General features: G+C 41.4%; 1 protein-coding gene across 1 annotated transcript in view; it reads left to right on the top strand.

Annotated features, from left to right (window-relative positions):
• Nucleotides 1-3,394: 3,394 nt before the first annotated feature.
• Nucleotides 3,395-24,486, top strand: part of NCKAP5 (NCK associated protein 5) — a gene marked incomplete at both ends in the record, with an annotated part of 383,473 nt that continues 362,381 nt past the window's right edge. Inside the window, one exon of the mRNA XM_082314721.1 lies at nt 3,395-3,463. Within this exon, the coding sequence (XP_082170847.1) occupies nt 3,395-3,463 (69 nt within the window). The remainder of the gene's footprint in view (nt 3,464-24,486) is intronic.

Genomic DNA, 24,486 nt, shown 5'->3' with positions numbered 1-24,486 from the left:
AGCACAGATGAAGTCTATAGTCCCTTAGAGAAGAGTCCTACAGTGGAAAAACTTCCTGCAGCGCAAAGAACTGCAAGATGTGCCCCCAAAGATTTGGCAACGTACATATGTGAGTGCAGTATCAGTGAAGACACCATAAATCAGAAGTGGCTTTGCAGTAGTTCACAGTTCAGCCGAGCTAAATGGGACAGTCAAGGTCTGCATGCTGATCACTGGGGTCGCTGCTGTAAAGATATTGACAGGCAAATTGGTCAGGGAAGGCAGATAAATTTCTACAGTCTGTTCTCTTGGTAACACAAAAATAGTATTTCCGATGATTGGGCAAACTGATTCTTGGCGCTTTTACATTGCAAGACTGTTCCATCTGGACAACTGTTCTCCTCTGCTGAGCTTCCCAGGGGATGTGTTACCCCCATTTTGAATTGTTGTTAGTCTTTTTGTTGGTCTCAGAGGAAGAGAGATTTACCTGGGAGAATCATTTTTTCTCTGTGACAAGTAGTATGATGCACAAAAATGACCATTCCAAGATGAAAAGTTGTTCTGTTTTTGTTGAGTACCTCACTCTGATGATCAGTTTTGTTTAAAGGCCTCCTGAGTTGGGTACTTTGAGGCACCAGCATATGTTGGTACAGGCGATGTACGGTATTATCTTGTCTGATAATTATCGTTGAGTCAAAACTTTAAGTGGGTTCAGCCTTAGGTTGTTAACTCTTCCGGAGAGATCCGTGACAGCTTGCTAATGGTAATATGCCCAGAGATTTGAGCTTCCGTGGTGTGCGTGGGGGAAGGAGTGGAGTCTGCAGGTCTGAAGCTGCTTCACCATTACATGAGTATGTCCACGTGCTGTGCTAGGTAGGGCTACAGTAAATCCACTCCTTGAAGTGCCCAAGGCAGCACAGCATATAAACCATAAGAATAATTAATAATAATCCTGTTTCCTTTTACTTCTAAACTAGGATTTGGGGTGGTTCCACCAAATACCTGCAGATAGAAACTTCAGGCACTTATTAATGTTAAATACTTGACCTTCTATGGTCAAGTAGACGGTAGAATTGGCTCCGACTGTAGCTATCACTAGCTCGCTCCTAAGTGGTTCTGTGCTCACTGATCAACAAAGACTCCCTCGGTGGAAGTCATGCTCTCCAGGCATGATGAATGCACACAAGAATGATACAAAGATGACATAAGGTCTTTCTTTTGCTGATTTCTGACATAATCGCAAGAGCAGTGTAATACATTGCCTCTGCGTTTGTTCAAATCTATTGTGGTATTTCTTTTGAGACGTGATAGCTAATCAGGAAACAATGATAATTATGTGATAGCACACCATTGAGATTCCTGATTAGCTGAATTAAAGAGTGTGTCTAGCTTTAGGATTGGTACTACAGAAAGGAAGCAGGGGCTTACACGTAAACCTGGAAAAAAAAACACAAGGAAGGAATGATCACAGTGCAATGACTGAGATTTTTCCTACTATTGTGTGTACATTTTCTTACTGCACATGTTCTTTAGATGAATGTGTATAAAGGCTGATTTTTATCTGTTTTGGTGAAAATGGTCTGAATTCTGGTCTTGCTTAAGTGTAAGCCAGAAGTACAAAACAAGTGTAGGAGACACCAGGTGCTGTTTAACAGAATGCTGAATTTACCACTGGATGGCCTGGTAGCTGGACCAATTATGGTTTTCCCGTGGGAATTGTTTTACAAGAGCAGTCCCAGTTGTGATGTCCACATTGTACCTGGTCATCCCGGTTTGTGTGCCTCTGGGAGCCCTCTGAATTCCAGCTGGCTTCGCAGGCTGAGCCTGGGGCATCCTGCTCTCCTTGCAGGCAGCCTGTGCTTGGCCCATATTCAGGCTCCTATGTGCCCTCCTGGCAGAGCATTTGGGGACAACTTGAGGCAAGAGTTGCGGTGGTTTTATCTGCTTGATATCGCCACAGCAACAGATGGGATCATTCACAGGTGCATGAGAAGTCAAGTCTATGCATAGGCATGCAAATACATCTGGAAGGCACATACAAGGCTTCTTTTGGGAATGCCAGCTGTGTCACCCTACAGCCGAGCCCAGCGGTATTCATGCATCACCTGGCTGTTAGTGACTGAAGGTGCTGTTCGCAATAAGTAAAAAGGATCAGAAACAGACAGATTTGTCTTTTGCTTAGTCTTGTTTTCCAGTCAAATGCAATGAATTTCTCTAGGTTTAGCATAGCACTGTATAAATATCTCAGCCTTACTAGAATTATGCTTTCAGATAGGCTTCCACATCAAATCTTGACTAAAAAATGTGGGCAAATTCTTGTAGTGAAACCTCTTTGTCTTTAATGGGAGTTAGCCCGGATTAAGAGACATAGGATGTTGCCCTCTGATACAGTAAATGCAGTCACTATGACAAGCAGGAGAAAATTCCTGTATTTCGTTCTGTATTTATGAGAGTATCTGCCTGCCTTAAGTTAGGCTAGGTTCTGATTTCTATTATTCTACTACTTTCTGTAAGTCCTGAATAAATTCATTAGCTTTGCCCACATTCCTGAATCACACACAATAAATATTACCTTAAAATACAAACTAAAACTTTCAAATACAGATATCATCAGGAACATGTAGGAAAAGAGAGAGCTGGTAGTTATTACTTGTAAGCTGTGGCTTGGTTTTAGTAGAAACTATCAGCTAGGAATAACCCAACCCTACAAAACTGGAAAGACTACTTCCCTCTGTGAGAGCTTTACAGGGTGAAGTTCCCCGGCCATTCTGTACAGGCAGTGGGACTGTCTGATTATCACAGCAGAATCTTTGACCTTAAAAATGTAAGGAAAGTGCTGAGGGCATTCATCTCTCGTGAAGGAAATGGCAGTTGAAAGCTTTTAGAACTCTTCAGGACTAGGTCCAAAATTTGTGCATCATAGTAGCAGCAGGGATGTGCCAACAAGCAGGGCTTACTGAGGAGTGCAATTAATGTGAAACGAGTTGTTTCCTCCTCGCCTCCCCCTCCCCGGCCCCAGGTAGTTCATTGGCTCTGCAAATCCAGCTCCCAGTCTGGTTCAAAAGAGACCATGAAAACATGGGGTGTATTGATAACGACAGTAGTAGAAGATTTTTTTTTTTTTTTTTTTTTTTTCTCTCCCCTCTCTCTCTGAGAAGTGACCCAAGCATATTGGTAATATTTGTGTCTGGAGAGTGTAGCTTTTTTGGCACAGAAAACTTGTTCCTGGAACACAGCCTACTACAGACACAAAGTCATTAGCTGCTGGGTTATTACAAAGTTAATGATGAAAGACAGAAACTGTTAAGTAGGATATTGAAATGTGCATTTAATATTTTTTTTTTTTTTCCCCCAGTGATTCTGGAAACAGTCTGACATTTCTAGTTGATCAAAAGGAAAACAAATAACCTCAGCTATGGAGAGAAAGAGACAGCTACAGAAAAGGGAATATGGGAAAAGACTTTCTCTGGACAGCAGTCTTGTGGTAAGAATGAATATTTACTGAATTTACTGAATATATATCTTCTGTCATAAAAATATAGTTGTTGAGAGGCAATACTCGTAATGATGTACATTTTGAAGGTGTTTATCTATTCATCACAATATCACAGCCTTTTGTGATTTTTAAGATTCTCCAGAGCAAAAGTGCAGGAGGAATTTTACAGCATCCTAAATAGAAACATGTCGTCATGTAGAAGCATGTCCCTGAATTCAGTGGATTTACACAAGAAAGAAATCCAGACAAATATACCAAACTTGTAATTAAAATCCTACTCAGCCTCTGTGGGATCACTCTGTATTGCTTTATATTTAGCGTATGAGAGCTGTGGGTAGCTGAGGTCATCTAATCAGAGATGCTTGTTTTACTATTGAGGATACTAGGAAAAATTTGTTCACTCTAGTGAACGTATAAACTACTGTAATGTCACCTGAAAGATAAACGTAAATGCCATATGCTGTAAAATAATTGTTTTTGCTATACATATGATTTGAATTCATTGAGATTGTATTCTAGATTTATTTTTAGTTAATGTTTTCAAATGATGACTGAGATTCACAAGGAGTTTTTATAGCTGTACTATGGATACATGACCAGAAAATGCTCACAGATGTTGAACAGTTGTGTAACAGGATAAACACACCAATGTCAAGTACTCAGCATGCTAGTGTAACAAATACTGAAACAAGAAAAGGTGAGAGAGCCAAGGAAACGCATGCCATCTCTTTGACATTCATGTAGGGTGTCTTCTGAGGAAGAAGTTTGTTCCTGTGTGTTGATAATAGAGCTGCCTCTTTTTTTTGAGTACTCGTATTGCTGGGACTGATGCTGGGAAGTGCTGGAAGCAGGTGGATTTGGCACTGGTGGCTGCAAGGGCTGAGCTCAGGGGTCACTAATGAACACCGGTTTGGCTTCTCACACAAAAGTCACAAATATTAAACTTTGCCCAATGAACTGTACTTCTTCACTCCTAAATAACAAGTCAAATAATTCATGAAACAGTACTTGATTAATGTGAGGAAAGGACAGCAGCAAGGTAACAGGGCATTAGAGAATAACCGGACTCCCTTCCCAGAACGTACCAATAGTCATCTGAAGTCCTCATCTCTGATGACTCCTTGAGCAGATATTTCTCATCTCCAGTAACATCTCCTTACACACAGATAGTGACTGTGGGACCCCAGAGCCCTGTTGCCTGCTCTCCTGGGTAGCAAGGCTTCATCCACGCCTGCGTGAACCCCGTTGCATGAGCTGCCCACAGCCCACTCCAGCCAACCTCTCCTGTCTTGCCTACACTGCGGCTTGCTGTTGAGATTTTCTCCACCAAAAAGGCTGCAAAGACCTCCTAGAGAGTAGCAACTCTCCTGTGCCATCTCTTTGGTCTGACTTCTGCATCCCTATGCTGTAATGTGTTGCCCTAATTTGTGGTGACCATTTGTCTATGGCAAATTTAAGATGATAAGTCTACCTTGAATTTTACACATTATTACAATTATGTAATTTCCTTCATCTTATATTATACTTGTGTTTTGATTTGTTTTTTTCAAAGTAAAAAGCCCATTGACATGCTAAAAGCAGTGACTACGGCTTGAGCAGGTTTCAGTCTATCCACTGATGCCTTTCATTCATTACATCCCTTTATTTTGAAAAATAAAAAAAGTGTGAGAGGAATAAAAGTTGTGAAGAGCAGTGAGTTCTCCCCCAGCCTCAGAGCTAATCTCAGGACCACGATGAGAAGCTCTCTACGCTCCCTCCTGTTGATGCCTTGCAGCTCGGCGCTCTGATGGTGAGAGGTGGCCGTTTTCAGGTTGTTCAGCCTGCAACAAAACCTGCCTTCTCGGCTTGCACGCACTCAGCAGGCCACATCATGGTCCCACCGCTATTAAAATGATTTCAGTTGTCCTCTAGCTTGTGGGCAGAGAAGGTAGGTTTAGTTGGAACTCACAATTTTATCTAATACAGTCAGAGTCAAACAAAATCTGTCAGGTTTTGTATGCTCAGAAGTGTGTTTATTCCCAGGGCCAACCTCTGTTATTAGTTCTAGGCATGCACACCCCCGAAACAGACTCCAGCCTAAATCCTGCAGCTAAAATGTACTGCTGCGATCCAAACAGTCAGCCACGAACTATCAATATTTATCTGGAGAAAAGAACAACACTCATAGAAACTGTGTACTGAAAGCTAAGGGAAATGCTAGCAATTGTGAATTTTGCACAAAGATATTGCTTAATATGGCAAACAGGTACTGTTTTTCCCTAAATGTTTTCACTGATGTGATGGACTAGATTCAGCCTTCACTTAATGCATTAAGATCGAAATTTTCTTTTCCCTGAGGTGATAATGTGGTCTGCTGTGTGGATGGGAACAAGGAACTAGGTATTTCTGGCTTCCAGTCCCACCTCCTGCTAGTTTGGACTTAATTTATAGCCAAGATAGCGCATTATGCTTAATTCTTACCCTTTCCTATCAGTAAGGGGGGAGCAGAGAGAGACATTTGCCAATGTCATAGGGAGTACTGTGTGTGTAACACCATTGAAAGTGCTTCGCGTAATAATCAGTGCTACCCGTATGTGAAAATGCACATAAGGACTTAATTAGAGGAGAAACAGAAACTGTGGCTGTATGAGAAGGTGATGCTTTCTCCCTGCTCCTCAGCAGGTGGTAAGTAGAGTGGGAGATTGTACACAGCTGAAAAACAGTCTTCAGGCACTGGCTTGAGGTCAATGAATTTATGCCAGTATGTGCCAGCTGAAGATCTGTGGCTGATTAGCCCATATTGGTGTGAGAGTGTTGAAGGACACATGTGAGGGAAAGAAATATTGCAATATTTCAATATTTTGAACATATAAACCCATCATACCATCAGGCTGACACACCCAGTTTTAAAACAATGTCTTCTGCTACGCGTGGCGTTTACAGGTTATGTTTGCCTGTAGAGTTTCTTAGTGCATACGTCCATTTTCAGTACTCTTTATTACAGGTCAGCGTCTATCGAAGCTCTATATTGAGTAGAATATGTATAACTAGATTAGAGTGTCATGCATACATTTAATTAGAAACATGTGAGCACTGTTCATTGTTTACTACCAGCTATTATTTCATAACAACTTGGGAGAGACATTTTGAGATTCGAGTGCCTTCAGCAGCCTGTTAGTAAATCACACTGGATGGCCTGTGACTCCATGAAATTCAACTGGGCAAAACAAAGCACTTTGTATTCTTCTCATTTTCCCCAAATTCCTATTCTATCATACTTCCTCTTAATTGTTGCCTTCATATCGTATGTCTGTCTTCATTACCCTTGTATCCACTCTGTTACCAAATTCCATCTGAGCACTATGTTTTAGGCCAGTCCCCTGCCTGCACAAGTCCTTACGTCTCCCTTCTCCTATCTGTTCCCAAAGGTTTTGGGTTTAACCTCTCAGGCATTCAGGACTGGATGCTCTGCTTGGAAAATCTGGCCCTGATTTGCTCGAAAGCAGCTTCTTGTTTGGTGGAGTCTTCCAGCATTATCGTATCTCAGAAAGAATTCTGATTTCTGTGTGTTTCAAGGAAACATGTTTCTACTCTTGCACTCTGGACCGTGAGACACAAATAGGCGTTTCTGATAACATTCCTCACCCTGCCTGGCTGTGCTGCTTTCCCATCTGCATCAGATTGTAATCTTCTTTTGGAATGTTTTTTCCATGATTTAATCTACAAGTATTGCATTGTGATATTTAAAACAAAAAAAATTCCCTCTTCCTCCCTCATCTCTTAGACTCTGAATATACAGGCTACAATGGTATTTGATGGAAGAGCGAGAAAAGGAGAGCTGTTGCTGGGGAAAAAAAAAGACATGGCCTCAAACTCCTTAGAATATGGATCTGGGCCTTCAAAATATGAACAAAAATTTCATCACGGTTTTGTATTCAGGCCTATCCCATCAAAGAATGAGTTTCAGGCTTCAAATGAGGAGGATCCATTTCAGAAACATCCTTCAAACAACATGCTGGTGAGAAATTTCATAGATGTTAAAACACTCTTCCTTACACTACAGGCACAGTCACTACTTTTTGATCACATCAGATAAAGGAGAAGAGTTCAGTGTTGTTTCATATACTACTCTACCCCTTTCCAGCTGGTGTCTTGGGGGAATAAGCTTTACAATGAGGGCAAATAAACCTTTTTAAAATTAAAAAATATAAATGCACAAATATGTTCATAGAATGTGCTTTGTAGGACTCTTTTTTTTTTTTTTTTTTTTTTACTGAGTAATTATGGGCCTCATGAATATTCAAATTAATGCTTTACTGGAGGTTAGTAGTTTGAAGCCATGTATTTTAACAAGATTCAGAATCCTACTGCTGTTAAGAAATGCCAGATAATGCAACAGAGGACTCGGTACAACTGCCGCTCAGGTCGCAGGGGAGTCTTGCTGTTCGCTTCAATGAAATTAGGTCCTTATCAGCTTTTAGTCATAATATCACAGGTATTGTTCCAAAAATCTCTTGTATAGCCAATGGCTGTTACTGCTCTGTAGGTTTCCAATATTGGCAACAGGTTGGAGATTTTTTTATATACCCAGACACTCATTTACATTTGCAGACAAAGCAGATAAGCCTGCAGTGACGATAATGTTTCATAGCTTTTATATTCAGGTGAAACAATTACGAAATATTAACTTCATAGCAGTTCTTACAGGCAATTCTATGAGATCAGTTAAAGAAAATAATATCTTTGTAATTTCTGCCTGATATTTAGAAACCAAAACGTACCACCCAAGAAGGATATACTTTTTGCAGTTTCAATATAATTTTATACTACCTTATTGTTTCATCTGTTGTACAAGTGATGCTACTGTATTTTGGTTTTATAAAGTTTTCTTCTGCAAACTGATTACAATCAAAACACCGTAACTCTGAAAATCAAACTTGTTTGAGGTAGGAGGACTAAAGAAGATCTCCGATTCTTTTTTAGTTCGATATAACAGGTCTCTGTCCCATCATATTATTATAACATTAGTAAATCTATTTTATACTATATATGATATAAGATGACAAGATAGACAGCAATCGGAGAGCAAGGTGGAACTCTGTCCTTCTGGATTGCTGTGTAAGAAATTGAGACCAAGGCCATTGCTGTTATTGCCGCAGTACTTCTGTTTAGAATGAAAATAAACTGCAAAATTCATAATGTTGATGGAATATATTTATTTGCGATATATTGCTTAGCTGTCACATAGCTCCATGTCAGATTGTTTTCTGTTTAGACTGGCATATATGGCTATTAAGAGAAACATCTTTCTGATGAACATTCTGCCTTATGTGGCTGAAATCCTCAAATCCTTTAGGTTTTGTTAAAAAGAACAGCTTTACAAAGTGAAATAGTGTGAATATTTCATGATTTTAAAGTTTTCGTGCATAATTTTTTCATGTTAAATCTTTCATTTCAGCATATGTAGTTGAAAATAACTAGTGGGTGAAACCAGGTGAAAACAGGATGCAAAGGGTTTTTTCTGTATTCTTTTTTCACTTCAGCCTGAAATATATGAAGAAAATTAATATGAAAACATATAGAAAAGTAAAAATTGTACTTTAATGAAATTAAAGCACATATTTCCTTAGTACAGGTATAATGAAGACTTTTTTTTACGTGACAAGGTTTCTCTGATAATATTTGCAATTTATTATTTGGCATGTGGGGGAGGCAGCTTAGACAGGCAATGCTATTAAAAAGCTAGTGAAAGGATTGATTGTATTTCACGTTTTCCCTACAGAAGTTCTTCAACAAAAAGAAAAATGGAAAAAACCCAAACCCTAAACAGACCCAAAGCCAAGCTTTTAAGTAACTTGTGTGGGATGAGGAGAGTGTTAGAACGTATCCCTGCCACCAGGGCCACATTGGCTATTCTATTCACTGGAGTGCTCTTTGAACATAATAAAAGCCCTACCCTTTGCCTGATCCAAACTGTCCAGTTGTCTCCCCGACCCTTTTGATCAGGAAAAAGTCAATGTTTCAAGCTGTGCTCTTTATTTGTGTGGATAATTCCCAGCCTGACTACACACGTGGTTGGCCCTTACAGCTGTGGTGGCATTTAGCTGGGGAGATGTGAGAACAGAATATCTTTTTGAAGCAGCCAGCATTTATCAAAGTAAAAGTTTTTGTTTTATTTAAAATGAGGCTTTTACTCCTGAAAGCAAGCTGCGGTAAAGTGCTCCTCTGGTGGCTCATGAACTGTGCCCTGCTGCTTTCATTCTGGTCGCACGCTCCTGTGGGGCTCTGTAGGATTAGCTTTAATGACACCACTTTGTTGTAATAAGGGTAGCAGTGTAATATAACGAATTGTACTGGGGCGTGGGAGTAATACCTTCCTCTAGTCTACCTGCGGTTGTATTGGCGTCATGTGCAAAAACACAAAGTTGAATCGGAGACCTTTGTTGCGAAGTGTGCGTGCGTTATTTGTGAGTAACGCACGGGGCTGGGAGCCAGGCGTTTGGGGGTTAAGTCCAACATCTGTGACCTCTAATCAATTACTAACTCAGCTTAATAAATTTCTAATTCCGTTTTCTCATCAATAAATCGGAGGTTATAATAATTTCTTACCTCATAAGTATTCTAAGAATGGTCTGTTATTAGCACGTGTCTGTAGCTTGCTTTGATATCTTCAAATGAAAGGTGCCACAGAGAAAGCGACGGTATAGCAAAGCTGTGAAGAGTGCTGCGTCAGCAAGGCGGGAGGGGAAGTCTTTGTATGTGGGAATTAAATTCAGTGAAGGGAATAGCCCTGACTTTTTGCTAGTTGACTGTGACATTCACGATGTATCTAACATCACTGTGTAACATAATGTAATCCAGCATTTTGAAATGAAAGGGGGCGTTAAAAATGTTGCCTAGTCAGATGTGGGCTAGTGTTCTAATGTTTGTAGCCTGATTATTTTTTTTCCCCACCTAAAACTGCTGCCAAATTCCTTATGAATTTGGAAATATCTTCAATCCTCTCAAAACTTGTTTTTTTATTCGTGTGTGAATTTATAATTTAGAATGTTATTCAGCTGGATACACCATCAGAAGAAAAGCACGTGCCAAGGGCATAATCAGGCACTGCAAAAGCATGGTGCAGCACTGGAAAAGACATGCAGAATGTGAGCCTCAAACAGTTTTCACAGTGTGTTGCAGAGGCAAGCTAAAGCATCCGTAACGTTCAGTGCATACGGCGGGAGCATAAGTCAAGGAGAACGGTTTAATAAACGTGACAAGTGTGTTGTTTTGAGGTAGAAGAGAGAATACAGGAAAGAAAAGCAATGAACTACGTGTAGTGTTAGGTTAATGTTTGCACATTCGTAGGGAAAACCCTAAAATATGGAATTGACATAAGGACTCAATAAACTGAATTACTAAGGCAATATTAGAAAAGTCTATTCCTCATGGCAACGTTAGTATTGCTTGCACTCTTCTGCAAATCTGACAGTAAGGACATCTATTCCACAGACTGCGCAAATGAAGTGCTATCAGCTGTCTATATAATAGACAGGCCTGAAATCTGCTTGAAACTTTGTGGGAAAAGAAAATCCCAGTGTGGGTAGAGTGTGTAAAAACCATCCGAAGAGAAGAAGAACAGATTGTCTGGTGTGCGCATCCAGTGCCTTTAAACACCAGGACTTCGCAAAAACAGAGCTATCTATAAATGTATTGTCAAGAGCACATACTTGTCTGCATTTGCATTTTTAATAACGTGGAAATCAAGAGCAGCTCTGGTAATGTCAGGCACGAGAAAACAGACAAGAAAACCATCTGAATGGGTTGGTTCACAGCAGAAGCTGGGGAGAGGTGAGGAGAACAGAGAAAGCAGTGGGCCAGCAGTGCTTAGGCTTTACTGATATTAGCATATCACTAATGCTAATAATGTGTGAAACACTATGATCTGCATGGGTTTAAGGACATCATTTACCAGCATAGCAGTGCATCTAGGGTACTCGAAGTAGAATCTACAGCAGCGTGGATAAAGACAGCATAAAGTCACGAGTTTCACCAAGTAGGATGGATGATGGCACTTCCATGAAGCAGTGGTGGAAATGTCTGGTTTGGATTTCATTTGCCGAAGGGAGATTCGAAAATAAAGAAGTGTGCAAAACACTGGATTTCCTGGCAGCAGTCGGTTACTGTAAGTGCCATCCTTGGACTCTGGAGCAGCCCGGCAAAATGTAACATCATAATTAAAAAATACAGGGGCTGTGAGTTCAAAAGGACTCAGTCAACCCAAAGAATTACGTTAGAAGAAGTAAACGTTGGGCCTAATGTGAAGAAATGGCTCTATTAGGTGCCAGTGCCACAGAAAACTGAAACCCTTGCTTGGAGCGATACAGATAGTGACCTATTACTTTGATTAAACCTAGTTTATACCAATAGGAAACCAGTGAGCCTTTTCAAGAACGGGAGATGTGGATAAACAGCGAGCAGTAGCTGCATAGCAAGCTAGAGAAGATATTGCTTGAAGAGAGAATAAAAGTAAAAAGCTCATATATAGCACTGAAAACAAGGAAATAGTGCAAGCAGCGTGTTGTTGCTGAGCAACAGTTGGAAGAATATTCCTGCTGGAAGACGCCTCAATGGTTTATTGATCAAAAGCCCTGACACCGACACAGGCAGAAGTGCGCTCCAAGAGAGGAATTATTTACCATTTGTTGCTGCGCAGCAGAAGTTACATCAGTAGGTATATATGGTGACACGGTGGCAGCTGAAACAGAACCCAAATCCCTGGAGAGCATGCTTTGACAAACTGCTGGCTTTCGCTTTCTCATGTCTTTGGCACATAAAGCGACAAACATGAGACTTGAAGGTTAAAATAAAAGCTTTAAGAGGAATTTTTGTAGCTGATCTGCCCTTGTTCATTGTCACAGAACTTGGTGAAAAAGCAGAAGAAAACTAAGGAGTAGAGAGAATAGAAAAGATGATTTTACTAGTGCCTGCAAATTAGCTGGCAGATGGACTGAGAAAAACAGAGGGCAATGATATTCTGTGGCCTTTAAAAAAAAGCAGGAAAATCAGTCCATGTTGCTACAGAATCTCAGCAAATTCCCTGTCAGTCTTTCAACATGAAAATATTAAATCCTAAGCAATGTCTAAAAACTTTTAAAGACACTGGCTGCAGAGGGAACTAAAAATGAAAAGGAAGGAAAAAAGTCTGCCTGTATTTTGAAAGAGATTCAAGAAGGAAACCTCAGCATGGCACAATACAAAATGTGGTGCAACAAAAAGAAATGGGTGTCAAATGTTCAAGTCGACAAACGCCAGAGACTGAACTATGAGAAGTTTGTGGTAGATTGCAGTTGTGCATAGCAAGGCTTAGCAGAAAATGGTCATAGATTCATCTCAGTGCAGAGGAGACAACTGTGTGCTGAGAACTGATTTTTACAGGTTTTCTTCTATATCATCCAGTTAGGGACATATTAACGAGAAATCTTGCTGTGCAGCTATTTGACTGATAGATCTTTGTTTTGGAAGGAGCCTCAAGTCACGATTTGGAGGAGTTTTGATGATTTGCAACGTGCGCGCCAGGCTCCGTTCCCTGGGGCCTCCAGGAGTAGCTGGCGGGTGCCTGCCGCCTGGTCCGCAGCCAGCTCAGCAGCCTCCTGCCTGCTCCTCCCCGCTCCTGCCCTCTTCCCCGAAGATGCCGGCAAGGAGCAGGCTGCACGCAGGGGAGAAGAGCTCGAGTGGTGCGAGCCTGCTCCTGGCCGCGATCTTGGGTTGCTCTCTCCCTTTCCCCCTGCCCCTTCCACATCGATTACAAAGTGTAGCTGTGACAGATGTAAGTCCCAGCCAGAGAGGAGGAAAGGTCACGGAAAGCTTTGGATTTAATGTGAATATGCACACATGCTGCATGGCCTGCCACATGATTACGTGCCTCGCTGTGACATAAAGGCTGCGTATCATCGGACTAGCCAGAGATAAGCAGTTACCAAGGGAAATGGATATACCGGGGACCCTTATCTAGGTCTATTAAGCTACCAAATGCAGCAGTGTAATTGGAGGCTTTGCCTGCCCAGATGTTAAGAGCAGAAGGCTGCCTGTAACAAGAGATCTGAGGAGATTGGGGTTAACTAAATAGGGATTTTATTGACAAACCTAAAATGCTTCATGCCTTCAGCAATTAAACATAATACACACCCTGGGAAGGACAGGTCTCCTGTGTCTCTCATGGTTGCCTGATTCTGCTTGAACACAATCCTGGGGAGAAGAGAGAGAGAAATTATGTCTTATGTTGTTTTACAGTGTTGATATAATTCCCTACCCTGCAAGACCGAGAATGAATAGTGAATCTACCTCCTGCTGGTTCAGTCATGGCAACCTCTCAAATGTCCTATTTTGAATATTGTTGCATCCCTAGAAGAATCTACGTTTCTCTCACGGACTTGTGTGCGTGTAAACATACAAAGAGAAAAACTATCTTTGCAAAAAGCTGTGTAGGCATATGCAGATAGATTTATTTTATAAATAGCTATGGTCAACTTCCCCAGGTGTTTTTGAGTTGTGCTTATTTTGTCCACTTACTCACAGTGAATGTGGGATAGCCTCGAATCAAAGCTATAGTTTTGAGCTGTCTGCAAACCCGAATTTCTAGTCTGTGTTAAAAATTCTGAGGTTTTGATATTTGGTTTAGTCCCAGTCCCCCAGCTGGAAAACCCTAGTTTTGTTCTATATATATATACACACTTTTGGCCCTCTTGCTCATTTAATTCTATAGCTATAATAGATGATGTACACTAAAAGAGATGATGTACGCTGTTTTGCTCCGTGAGTTTACAGTTTTGATCTTTAGATAAAGTGTGTCTTACTGAAAATTTCAGTTAAATCACTAGATGTTTTGCCTTTATGGAATAAGTGTTTTCTGGTTAAAAACCAAGCTGCCAAAGAACTGGCTAAATCTTTCACATGGAAAATATTCTGCTTCACACTGTCAACAGAGCTATGCAAAACTCTGCAGTGTAAATATGTCTTTTGCTCGGCACCCCTGGAGGCAGGGACATTCAAGGGTAGATACTCCGATACCAGATATTTTTCTTTTCTAGGGAGTCTGTAAGCACTCGTCGAGCTCTAATTGCTGTGAATGGCTCTGCTAGCATTTCATTTCTACTTACTTCTGTTCTTGCGCCTCTGAGCTTGCCTGTCTGCTTTTGCTTTTAGGGCCTCGTTTGACCCAGATAGGAAATGAGCTGGGATCATCGTGAAGCATTTAAGATAATTTGGTATCAACAGCTGGCTTTGTGGGAAGCTAACAGTGTAAATCCAGAGAGTTTTTATGATTTCAATGGGTATTTTTTCTAGTGTGCAAAGCAGATCCAAGTAATTTTGGCTGGGAAACACTTTCCCAACTTATTTCTATAATAATACCTTAGAGTTTTTCATTATAGTGAAAATCTCTAGCAGGTCTGAAGGGAAAAATTACCTCCACTGTTTCCAGACACCCAATATGTTTTCCCTTTGCTTGAATTTATGAGTTTTGGCAAAGATAACTCACAATATGATCGTGTTTCAGGGTAGCGGTTTCTCACACTGAATCCCAAACCAACGTGTAACTGTTCAGAAGGCTCCTATGTGTCTTTGGTGATGTATGCGCATGGGACATGGCTCTCCAAAATCTTACCAATCTGTTTTCACAGCCAGTGTATTATGTACTGCATAGTGTATTGAAACAGTTTTCTGAAATAATATTTACTTCCCAACTTCTTGCAAAGTTTTACAGCATAAATTGCAGTCCTAGTCAAAAAGAGCAAGATTTGACTCTTAATGAAAATACTTTTGTTTGTATTGCTTTGTAAGTAGGTTCAAATATACCTGTTTATCAAAGATCTTTCTTGAAAGACAAATGCTTGAATCAAGTGACTCCATGAGGTGCAATGCAGAATTCCTTTCAGATTTAAGTATTAGACTGGGACAGAATGGGTATTTCCATCCTGGGAAATTCAATTAGTTATTTTGACATTTTATTTTCAACTAAAACTATTTTTTTTACTTAGAAATATTGAAAATATCTCATCTTAAACTGAATTTACTTTCTTCCCATTTTTGCTGCAATGCCTTCAGAGAGTCATCGTTTATATGGCTCATGTTCCCCTGCTACCCTGTGGGATGCGTGGAGCACCAGGTGACACAGCTGCCAGCCCCTGAAGTGCTGTCTCTGGAGGGAAGCAACCCCAGACTCTACCTGGTACACGAGATAGAGGAGCTGGGGGTACTCAGCAGGTGAACCACAGTGCTCTTTGTGAGCTTAAACACACCATGCTTGAGGGTACAAACAAAAGCCTTCTGGCTCAGTAAGAAGGGGTGTGTGGGCACGTGTGTGCGTGCGTTAGATTTGTGTAAATTATCCCCAGAAATTAAACATTTTCTGTTATCCTAAAGGAAATCTGCTTTTTTTTTAAGAATGATATTGGCATTTTCCTTCAAAAATTCTGATTTTTCTTGTGGAAAGTGCAGTCTCCTCTAAAGTAGTCAAGAGAAAATTCCGGAACAGCTTTACTAAAGCTACACAAGGTGATGCTTTTAACTTTAGCCAATCTATCTATTGCCTTATTCCACTAAGTAGAAACTTCAGTGGCACTGATTAGATACATATCTCAGACAGAAAAGTACATACCCCATATAGGTTAAGGTGACAGAATCTGACGCTGCAAGTGTTTGTGTCTTATTTCATTCATGTCTTTTACATCCCTTAGACTCCAGGAACCTCCATGGACTTTTTCCTGATGTACATCTGTCTAAGCTAGACAAGAATCAAGCTAACGTCCTGTGTTTATTCTTATAGCTATTTTCATTCAAACATTTTTTAGTTATCAACTAGTATCTTATACCTGTTTCTCCTGCTGTTTCTGTGGGTTGGATAGGAGTTTTCTCTCATGTTTTGTCTTTGTAAATTGGATCGTCTTGTGATACTGAATCACGCTGGTTGTCACTGCCTAAGCAGCAGGTTCCTCCTAACCCCCTTCCATGTGTGGTTCTCTTTGATGGGATTGTTATTTACTTTCCAACCACCTTGTAATCTCAGTTTCATCTGCGACTTCAAGCTTTCCTTTGAGTACCACATCAACTACATTGTCAAGGCTTTTTTTTTATCAGTGTAGGAATTCAGCAAAAGCTCAGGTCTTGCTGTCTCAGCAGGACGCAGAGGGTTTGATTTATGTCTGGATAACAGCACAAGCTGAATTATTGCAGGAGCTGGCTCACAGCCTCCCAGATTGGCTGCTAACATGGTATTCTGAAGTGCAAAATTCACTATGTGTGCTAAAGGACATACAGCTAAACGTGCCCAGAAATCAGCACGCCACACCTATACAAGGCAGTGAATTATTTTTGAACGTGGCATTGTTTAAACCTAGACGTTTTAAATATGCTTCCCTCCCCATGTGCCTTTGTCTTGGACTATCCCAGTGCTTGTATGCCATATGAATGAATTTTAGGAAGATAACATAACTCATTGAAGAGGGCTGTCTTGCAACCTTCGCTCACTTACTGTCCTTGAGGGCGTCCGACACCGCGGGTGTCATTGGGTTCCTGTTTCCTTCTGGTGCAGAAACTCTTGTTTCCTTTCAAACTCAGTCCTAAGTGACCCGGGAACCTCCTTTGATGGAGGCTATGTGATTCAAAGTAATTACGTTTTTTTTTGCATTCACCAGTTTTATGACTACTGTTTAGCAACTAAATTAAGCTTTTTGATTTACCATTGCTTAGTTCTTCTGATTTTCAATTGACTAGTGACTGCAGGTTTATTGCTTTGAGCATTCAACTTCAGGTACTTTATTTACAGAAATGTTGGAAATCTTGAAACACAGGTCCCATTAAGTAGGACACTGTAAACTTTCAGACACCATGTCACCAGTTCCTTCGAAAGTCTTAACCAGTAAGCCTTCACCTCTCCAGAAATTACAAAGACGTGTTCGACAGGGAGTTGCTAGCTGCAGAAATGCAAGCCTAACCTACCATGCCAAGGTAAAGATTTGTAATTATGCACAGATCAAAGTATTCTTCACCTGCCAAAACTTTGCTAATGCGAATTTGACAATTAAATCTACTTTTTTTATCTATAAAGAATAGTTTATGTGGCACCAAAATTACAGCATCTCTTCTTTTGAGTACAGAATTAACTTTCTGAAATGAGCAATTATACTAGTTAATTCATTTACACATTAAGATTGATTAAAAAATAAATCCTTTAAGTATTTCAAGACTGTGAGATAATTTTTGAAATTATATTAATAGAGGAATAGTACCAACTCTTTAAACTTCAAAAAAGGTCAGGCTTACAGTAAGCACATTTAAAATTTTTTCACACTGTTCTTCATAGCTCAAAGTTACTTCTTCAGCAGAGACTCATGCACAATATTCTTCTTCCTTCCAAATGGTAAATACGTACTCCATGTTCTGCCATTTGCATAAGCAGAGGGCATAGGTGCTTTCTTGAAAAATGCACTATTCAGAATAACGATTACATCCTATTGTGATGGGACAAGACTGGAAAGATGCTCACCGTTTATCCATGTGCGCTGTGTCTCTACTGCCTGCAGAGGATGGGCAAGGCAGAAGGTCAATTCCAGCACTCCTAGAGCTCACAGTGGTTTAAGGGCAGAGTGAGTTAAGGCATGATGGGTATCATGTTGGCCCATCTCATATGTAACAACATCAGGCCTTTCTAAGAAGGATGCTGTGACCGTCTTCTCTGCCCGTTATTGGCTACAGGTGTTGCTGATATTTGAGCCAAGGACTGTGTCCCTCACAACTCTGTACTGCCGGGTGGGACAAACTGTAAGCCATGGAAAGGAAAGCCCAACACAGCTTGCAGCTTCTTACCCACCATGTCCCCAGTGGCACTCAATAGGTGTGTACACAATGCAGCCAGGAAAAAAAGTTTTAAAATTAAAATAACCAAATACAGAGCTGTTGACAGCACTATTGCTGATCACAATTATATGCCAAATGTTTTTCATTACCAGAGCTAACCTCTGTGCCTGTGAGTTTTATACCCTAACATGCATATATCTCCTTAAATCTTTGACTCTAAATTTGTAATACTTGCTCTTCAAAATAATTAAAATATCCTTGCAACGCTTTTACCTGTGGCCTTCTGCTGATAGCGTCAACTCTAGTTTTAGCTCTTTTGCACCGACAATTTAGTTAGTATAGTTCTGTGGCTCTGTGCAAACATGCTGTCGGGTCCGCCCTCACATGGAAAACTCAGTCGATGCAGGCTCTACAGGAGGGATGGAGATGGGCTACCCTATAAGCTGGCACTGGGTCAACATACGGATTTGAACATGCTTGTTGCACTTAGTGAGATGCATTTGAAACTCAACTTCCCTTGCAGAGATACATATATTATTAGCAACCATAAATGCGTGCAATCCTTTTGTAAAACTAGCCTCATGTATTCATTTCCACGATGGTCTGCATTCCTGAGGCAGTAGGTGTATTCAGCCGAGGTTAATGATACTGTTTGGTGGGCTTTTAGTCAGGTGTGCTCATCATGCGTTACATGTGCTCAGCCAGATGCCCGAGAGAAGGAAATAAGACACTTTCTGACATGAAAGAACTACTGTGAATTAAAACTATGTTGACCCAAATCCTTGGATCCAAACATTTCTTAATATGTTTAGCTTAGGGCCCATCTCAAATAAGCGGCAATAACTAAGCCAATATATTGTCCCCCAGTGGAATTCAAGATTGCTGGAGGTTGCTGAGGTAAATACTGTGGATGATCTTTTAATAGTATTCAATAATTTTCTGACCTTGGCTAATGGTAGTAACCGTAATTGGATCTCTTGCTGCAGGGTATAATATGGTGTCGTGTAAAGTCAGGAGAGGGTTTGTCCTTTCCTGGTACTTACTTGCCTTTCACTCACATCCCCGTACTGCAGGTGGCTGACTCAATAGGCAGCTGGTTCGATCTGTGTTTTGTCATGTGTGTTTCTGTAGGATTAAAAGATAAAAAAACATTCAAGAGAGAGTGTTCAGTGTTTTAATACGTATGATATAGAACTAAGTTTAATACTACAACCAATATTAAGTTCCCTTTTCTCACATTAAGGTTAAAACTTAGAACATATTTTGTGAGATGTCTTAATACATAGAAGTTTGGAGATACAGGTTTCCAATTTCAAAACAGAGATGTACCATATTTGAAAGTAACAGAAAAAAAAATCCAATTTTGTTGAAAATAAATCAGGGAAAGCCTTCTAACTCTTGTTTACCTTGTTTTGACTGTTTGAGTTTGTAATTTCAGTCCTTTTCTTCCTTTAGGCCTGGAGACTGAGAGGTATTTTTATAATTGACTGTTATGCTTATTAAAATACAAAGTCCTAAGCACACTACTTGGGCTTTGAACTTGCTCTTATTTTCATTCATATACAATCATATGTAAAATTTTAGGAAAGTATCAATCCCTACAGGCAAGATAGGGAACACATAAACATATATACAATATATATGTTTAAAATCACTTTTAATGTGATCTTGGAGCACCAGAAGCAATTGTGAGATAAAATATGCAACCTGAACCAGTTCTTGTTTATTTAAATGATATGGTGGGTCAAGACAGGCAGCAGGAGGGGAGGGCAGGTAAGTTGAATGCTAACTGGCACACTTTCTGCCTCTCTAATCTACATATTACAGAAGAACTTTTCTGTCAACCTCCTTTTCAAAATTAGGCTTGCAGCTTGAAGCTTCAATGTAAAGAAGAGACAAGGCCTGATTTCACCCCAATAAGCTTCAGAGTAAATCAAGAATCATTTTAAGAAAGTCAGTGGACCAAGGCCTTATATGATATAAATTGGCACTGATGATAATCAAGCTATTTCAGTTTATACTAAGTTAGAATCAGCTGCGATTAAGGGCTTAACAGTCAAGTAAGTGTGACTAAAATCAAGTTAACAGACTAGAAACCTGAACTATTTCCTTTTGCTAAAGCTGTTTAAAGAGAGGTTTGATGCTGTTCGATGAAGGACAGGCTGGTGAAGTTTCTCCAGGTTGCTGCTGGTCTGAGTGAAGGCAGGAGCCTGGCCCTGCAGCTCTGTGAAACGGCTTTGTTCTGTTCCCTCTGCGGAAATCTCATCAGCATACTCTTGTCTCTGGTTTTCATGGATCTCTATCAGAGAAAGAAGTGTCGATAGCTTAAGCACTTAAGCCTTCTTTGGTGTTTTGAACAGATTGCTTGGCTTGTATAGCAACTTCAGAAATCAAGTGTTCAGTGTAAGTATCCTTCCAGTTATCCTAGGGATTCAGGCTGGGTTCAGATGTCTTATACCCTGTAGGTATTACAAGTCCTCTCCTGTATCACTCAACTGAGAGCATGAATATTTTCACCCCTTGGCTACACAGTCCTTGTAACAACGTATGGTGTCTTATCTAAACATCCCTTGCTCAGTCTTTGATGTATGAGTCAGGAGGACAAGTGTCACACAAGATATAAAATGTGTTATGTTAAAGTTCCCTTTCCTTCAGGGAAAATCTATAAAGAGTGAAAATTACTAATTACCCATTTCACACGGTAATGATTAGAAAGCTTTATTTAAATAAAACTGAAGAGATTCCCTATATTTTCTTAGAGGAAAGCATTTCTTTTTCATGGAGGACATATGATTTTTGAAGACCAAAATTTTTACCACTCTCTATAGAAAATGAATTCCAAGACCATGTGTTGCAGCCGCTGGGCTTGGCCATCCCTCAGTGTCCATGCCCCGTCTGGTCCAGAGCCATGGTGCTACTCGCTAGCTTGACACGGGAGAAAGCAAAAGGTGTCAAGATTAATGGTGCTAAGCGTAATGGTATTTGCTAAGTTGCTACCTGATATTTGTCTGTGTTGGAAGGACACGTACCATGTCGGATGGTGCTATTTTATTTGACCATAAGCTTGACTTGACAATGCAGTTTGCTAGTAAGGCCTTCTCAGACTCCTGAAGGGGAAAAGAGGCAGCTCTGTAGCTGTCTCCCATCCCACGGACTCCACGGCAGCAGGGAGCATCTACCCTGTATCTGTTTCCCTTGTCCAGAGAGCCTGAGAGTTCACAGGACGGAGCTGGGAGCTAAAAACAGATGTGATGCTTTCATAAAATATCACATGTTCTGCATCAACGGGGGGAGCCTGTTCCGTGCATCTCAGGGGAATAATAACCCGTCTTTATACTTCCCAAAGTTTATTTCAATAAGACTGAAAAGTAAAGAAATAATGCAATGACATGGTTAACTTGGACAAACTGTGTTGAATTTAACAAGTCGAGGAACTGGTGTTGTTTTGTTGCTCAGTTGGTGTTAAATATTCCCCGCGCGCACACAAGATGTGTCAAAACCATGTGGTAAGGAAGGCAATTAGTTGTGCAGAGAAGATAAGTAGTGAGCAGTTGCTCGTTTTGTATACTTAGGGAATAGCAAGGTAATACAATGTGTGCTACATTTCCAACTGCAGTGCTTCTCAGACTCACTAATTTTTGTGTGTTTAGTCTGAAGATTTCCTTAAGAAACAGATTGACTTACAGGTGGCCAGGATTTTATACATTGCATTGGAGAAAGGTTTTGCGCAGACTGAAACAACAAGGCACAAGGCAACGCCGAATCCACTGAGCACAAACATGCCTCAGTGAACAGCACTCCCTAAGCTTATTTAGCACTGTACACTGCAAAATATGCTAAACAAAGAACAAATTGCTGCTCTAAAGAGCTTGCAGACATAAGAACCTGAATCCATATGATACAGTGAATAATCTGTGCCAGATAAGCCTTCTAGCTGAAATGTTCAGAAGAAGTTCTTAATTGGAAGGAGCAAGGGGATGTAAGTGGGAGTTATGTGTATATCATTAGCAAGAGAACAAATGTCTCCAGCTTTAACTAATGTTGACTACAATAAATTAAAATAAAAAGGAACAAACTGACACTTGATTTGAAGCTTGAGATGAGTGTTAATTTGAATTTTCTTGCTGCACCTGGCTTGTTTCATAGTCTCAGGATTACTTAATTGGACTCTTTGTACTTCAATTTTTATATTTTAAGATATGTCAGGTTATTACAAGTTCCAGAACAAAATAATGTAAAAAAAAAAGTTCCTTTCAAGTCAGATACTGTTACAATTTGTTATTCTGTGACTTTGAATGGAGTTTGACTCACCCCGCCTAAACATCCCCACTCAGCCTCAGCTTTTTTTGTATCGAAGCATTGCCTTCGGCTCTTCCTTCAAACATGTTGCTGCTGATAGGAACCCTGTGCTGCCTTTGAGTGTGCAGCTCTTTCTTGGGGGTGACTTGCTGCCATGAAGTTCAGCTTTTCAAAACACCGCAGAGTGGATGGGGGAGAGGATTTGCTCATCTGTAACTTTTAAATGCAGGTGATTGTCTAAGGAATTCACATACCGTGTTGTATTGGGTTTGCGAGGCCAGGTTTTGGTAGCGGGGGGGCTACAGGGGTGGCTTCTGTGAGAAGCTGCCAGAAGCTTCCCCTGTGCCCGACAGAGCCAACGCCAGCCGGCTCCAGGACGGACCCACCGCTGGCCGAGGCCGAGCCCATCAGTGACAGTGGTAGCACCTCTGGGACAGCATAGTTAAGAAGAGGGAAAAGTTGCTGCACAACAGAAATTGCAACTGGAGAGAAGGGTGAGAATGTGTGAGCGGAACAACCCTGCAGACACCCAGGTCGGGGAAGGAGGGGAGGAGGTGCTCCAGGTGCCGGAGCAGAGATTCCCCTGCAGCCCCTGGAGAAGACCATGGCGAGGCAGGCTGTGCCCCTGCAGCCCATGGAGGTCCACGGTGGAGCAGATGTCCACCTGCAGCCTGGGGAGGACCCCACGCCGGAGCAGGGGGATGCCCGAAGGAGGCTGTGACCCCGTGGGAAGCCCATGCTGGAGCAGGCTCCTGGCAGGAGCTGCGGCCCCGTGGAGAGAGGAGCCCAGGCTGGAGCAGGTTTGCTGGCAGGGCTGGTGACCCCGCGGGGGACCCACGCTGGAGCAGTCTGTTCCTGCAGGACTGCGCCCCATGGGAGGGACCCACACCGGAGATGTTTGTGAAGAACTGCATCCCATGGGAAGGACCCACATTTGAGACGTTTCATAGAATCATAGAATCGTTAAGGTTGGAAAAGACCCTTAAGATCATCGAGTCCAACCGTTAACCCAGCACTGCCAAGTCCACCACTAAACCACGTCCCTAAGCACCACATCTACCCGTCTTTTAAATACCTCCAGGGATGGGGACTCAACCACTTCCCTGGGCAGCCTGTTCCAACGCCTGACTGCCCTTTCGGTGAAGAAGTTTTTTCTAATATCCAACCTAAAGCTCCCCTGGCGCAGCTTGAGGCTGTTTCCTCTCATCCTATCACTTGTTACTTGGGAGAAGAGACCGACCCCCACCTCGCTACAACCTCCTTTCAGGTAGTTTTAGAGAGCGATAAGGTCTCCCCTCAGCCTCCTCTTCTCCAGGCTAAACAACCCCAGCTCCCTCAGCCGCTCCTCACCAGACTTGTGCTCCAGAGCCTTCACCAGCTTCATTTCCCTTCTTTGGACACGCTCCAGCACCTCCATGTCCTTCTTGTAGTGAGGAGCCCAAAACCGAACACAGTACTCAAGGTGGGGCCTCACCAGTGCCAAGTGCAGGGGCACTATCACCTCCCTGGGCCTGCTGGCCACACTATTCCTGATACAAATAGTCCTTCAGTTTGTGGAGGACTGTCTCCTGTGGAAGGGACCCTATGCTAGAGCAGGGGAAGAGTGTGAGGAGTCATTTATTGGTAATAAATTAAATTAATTTCTCCAAGTTGAGTCTGTTTTGCCCATGACAGTAACTGGTGAATGATCTCTCCCTGCCCTTATCTCGACCCACGAGCCTTTCCTTATATTTTCTCTCCCCTGTCCAGCTGAGGAGTGGAGTGATAGAGCAGCTTTGGTGGGCACCTGGCAGCCAGCCAGGGTCAACCCACCACACGTGTGCATTTGCTGATGCCCATCTTTGATGGGGGGGAGAGGTAAAGAAGGATCCAGGGGAGGGAAAGTATATTTAAAT

This window comes from Platalea leucorodia, assembly GCF_965183815.1.
Source record: "Platalea leucorodia genome assembly, chromosome: 5".
Classification (NCBI taxonomy): Eukaryota; Metazoa; Chordata; class Aves; order Pelecaniformes; family Threskiornithidae; genus Platalea; species Platalea leucorodia.
The sequence above is the reverse complement of the archived record's forward strand: the minus strand, read 5'-3'. Positions and strand labels throughout refer to the sequence as shown.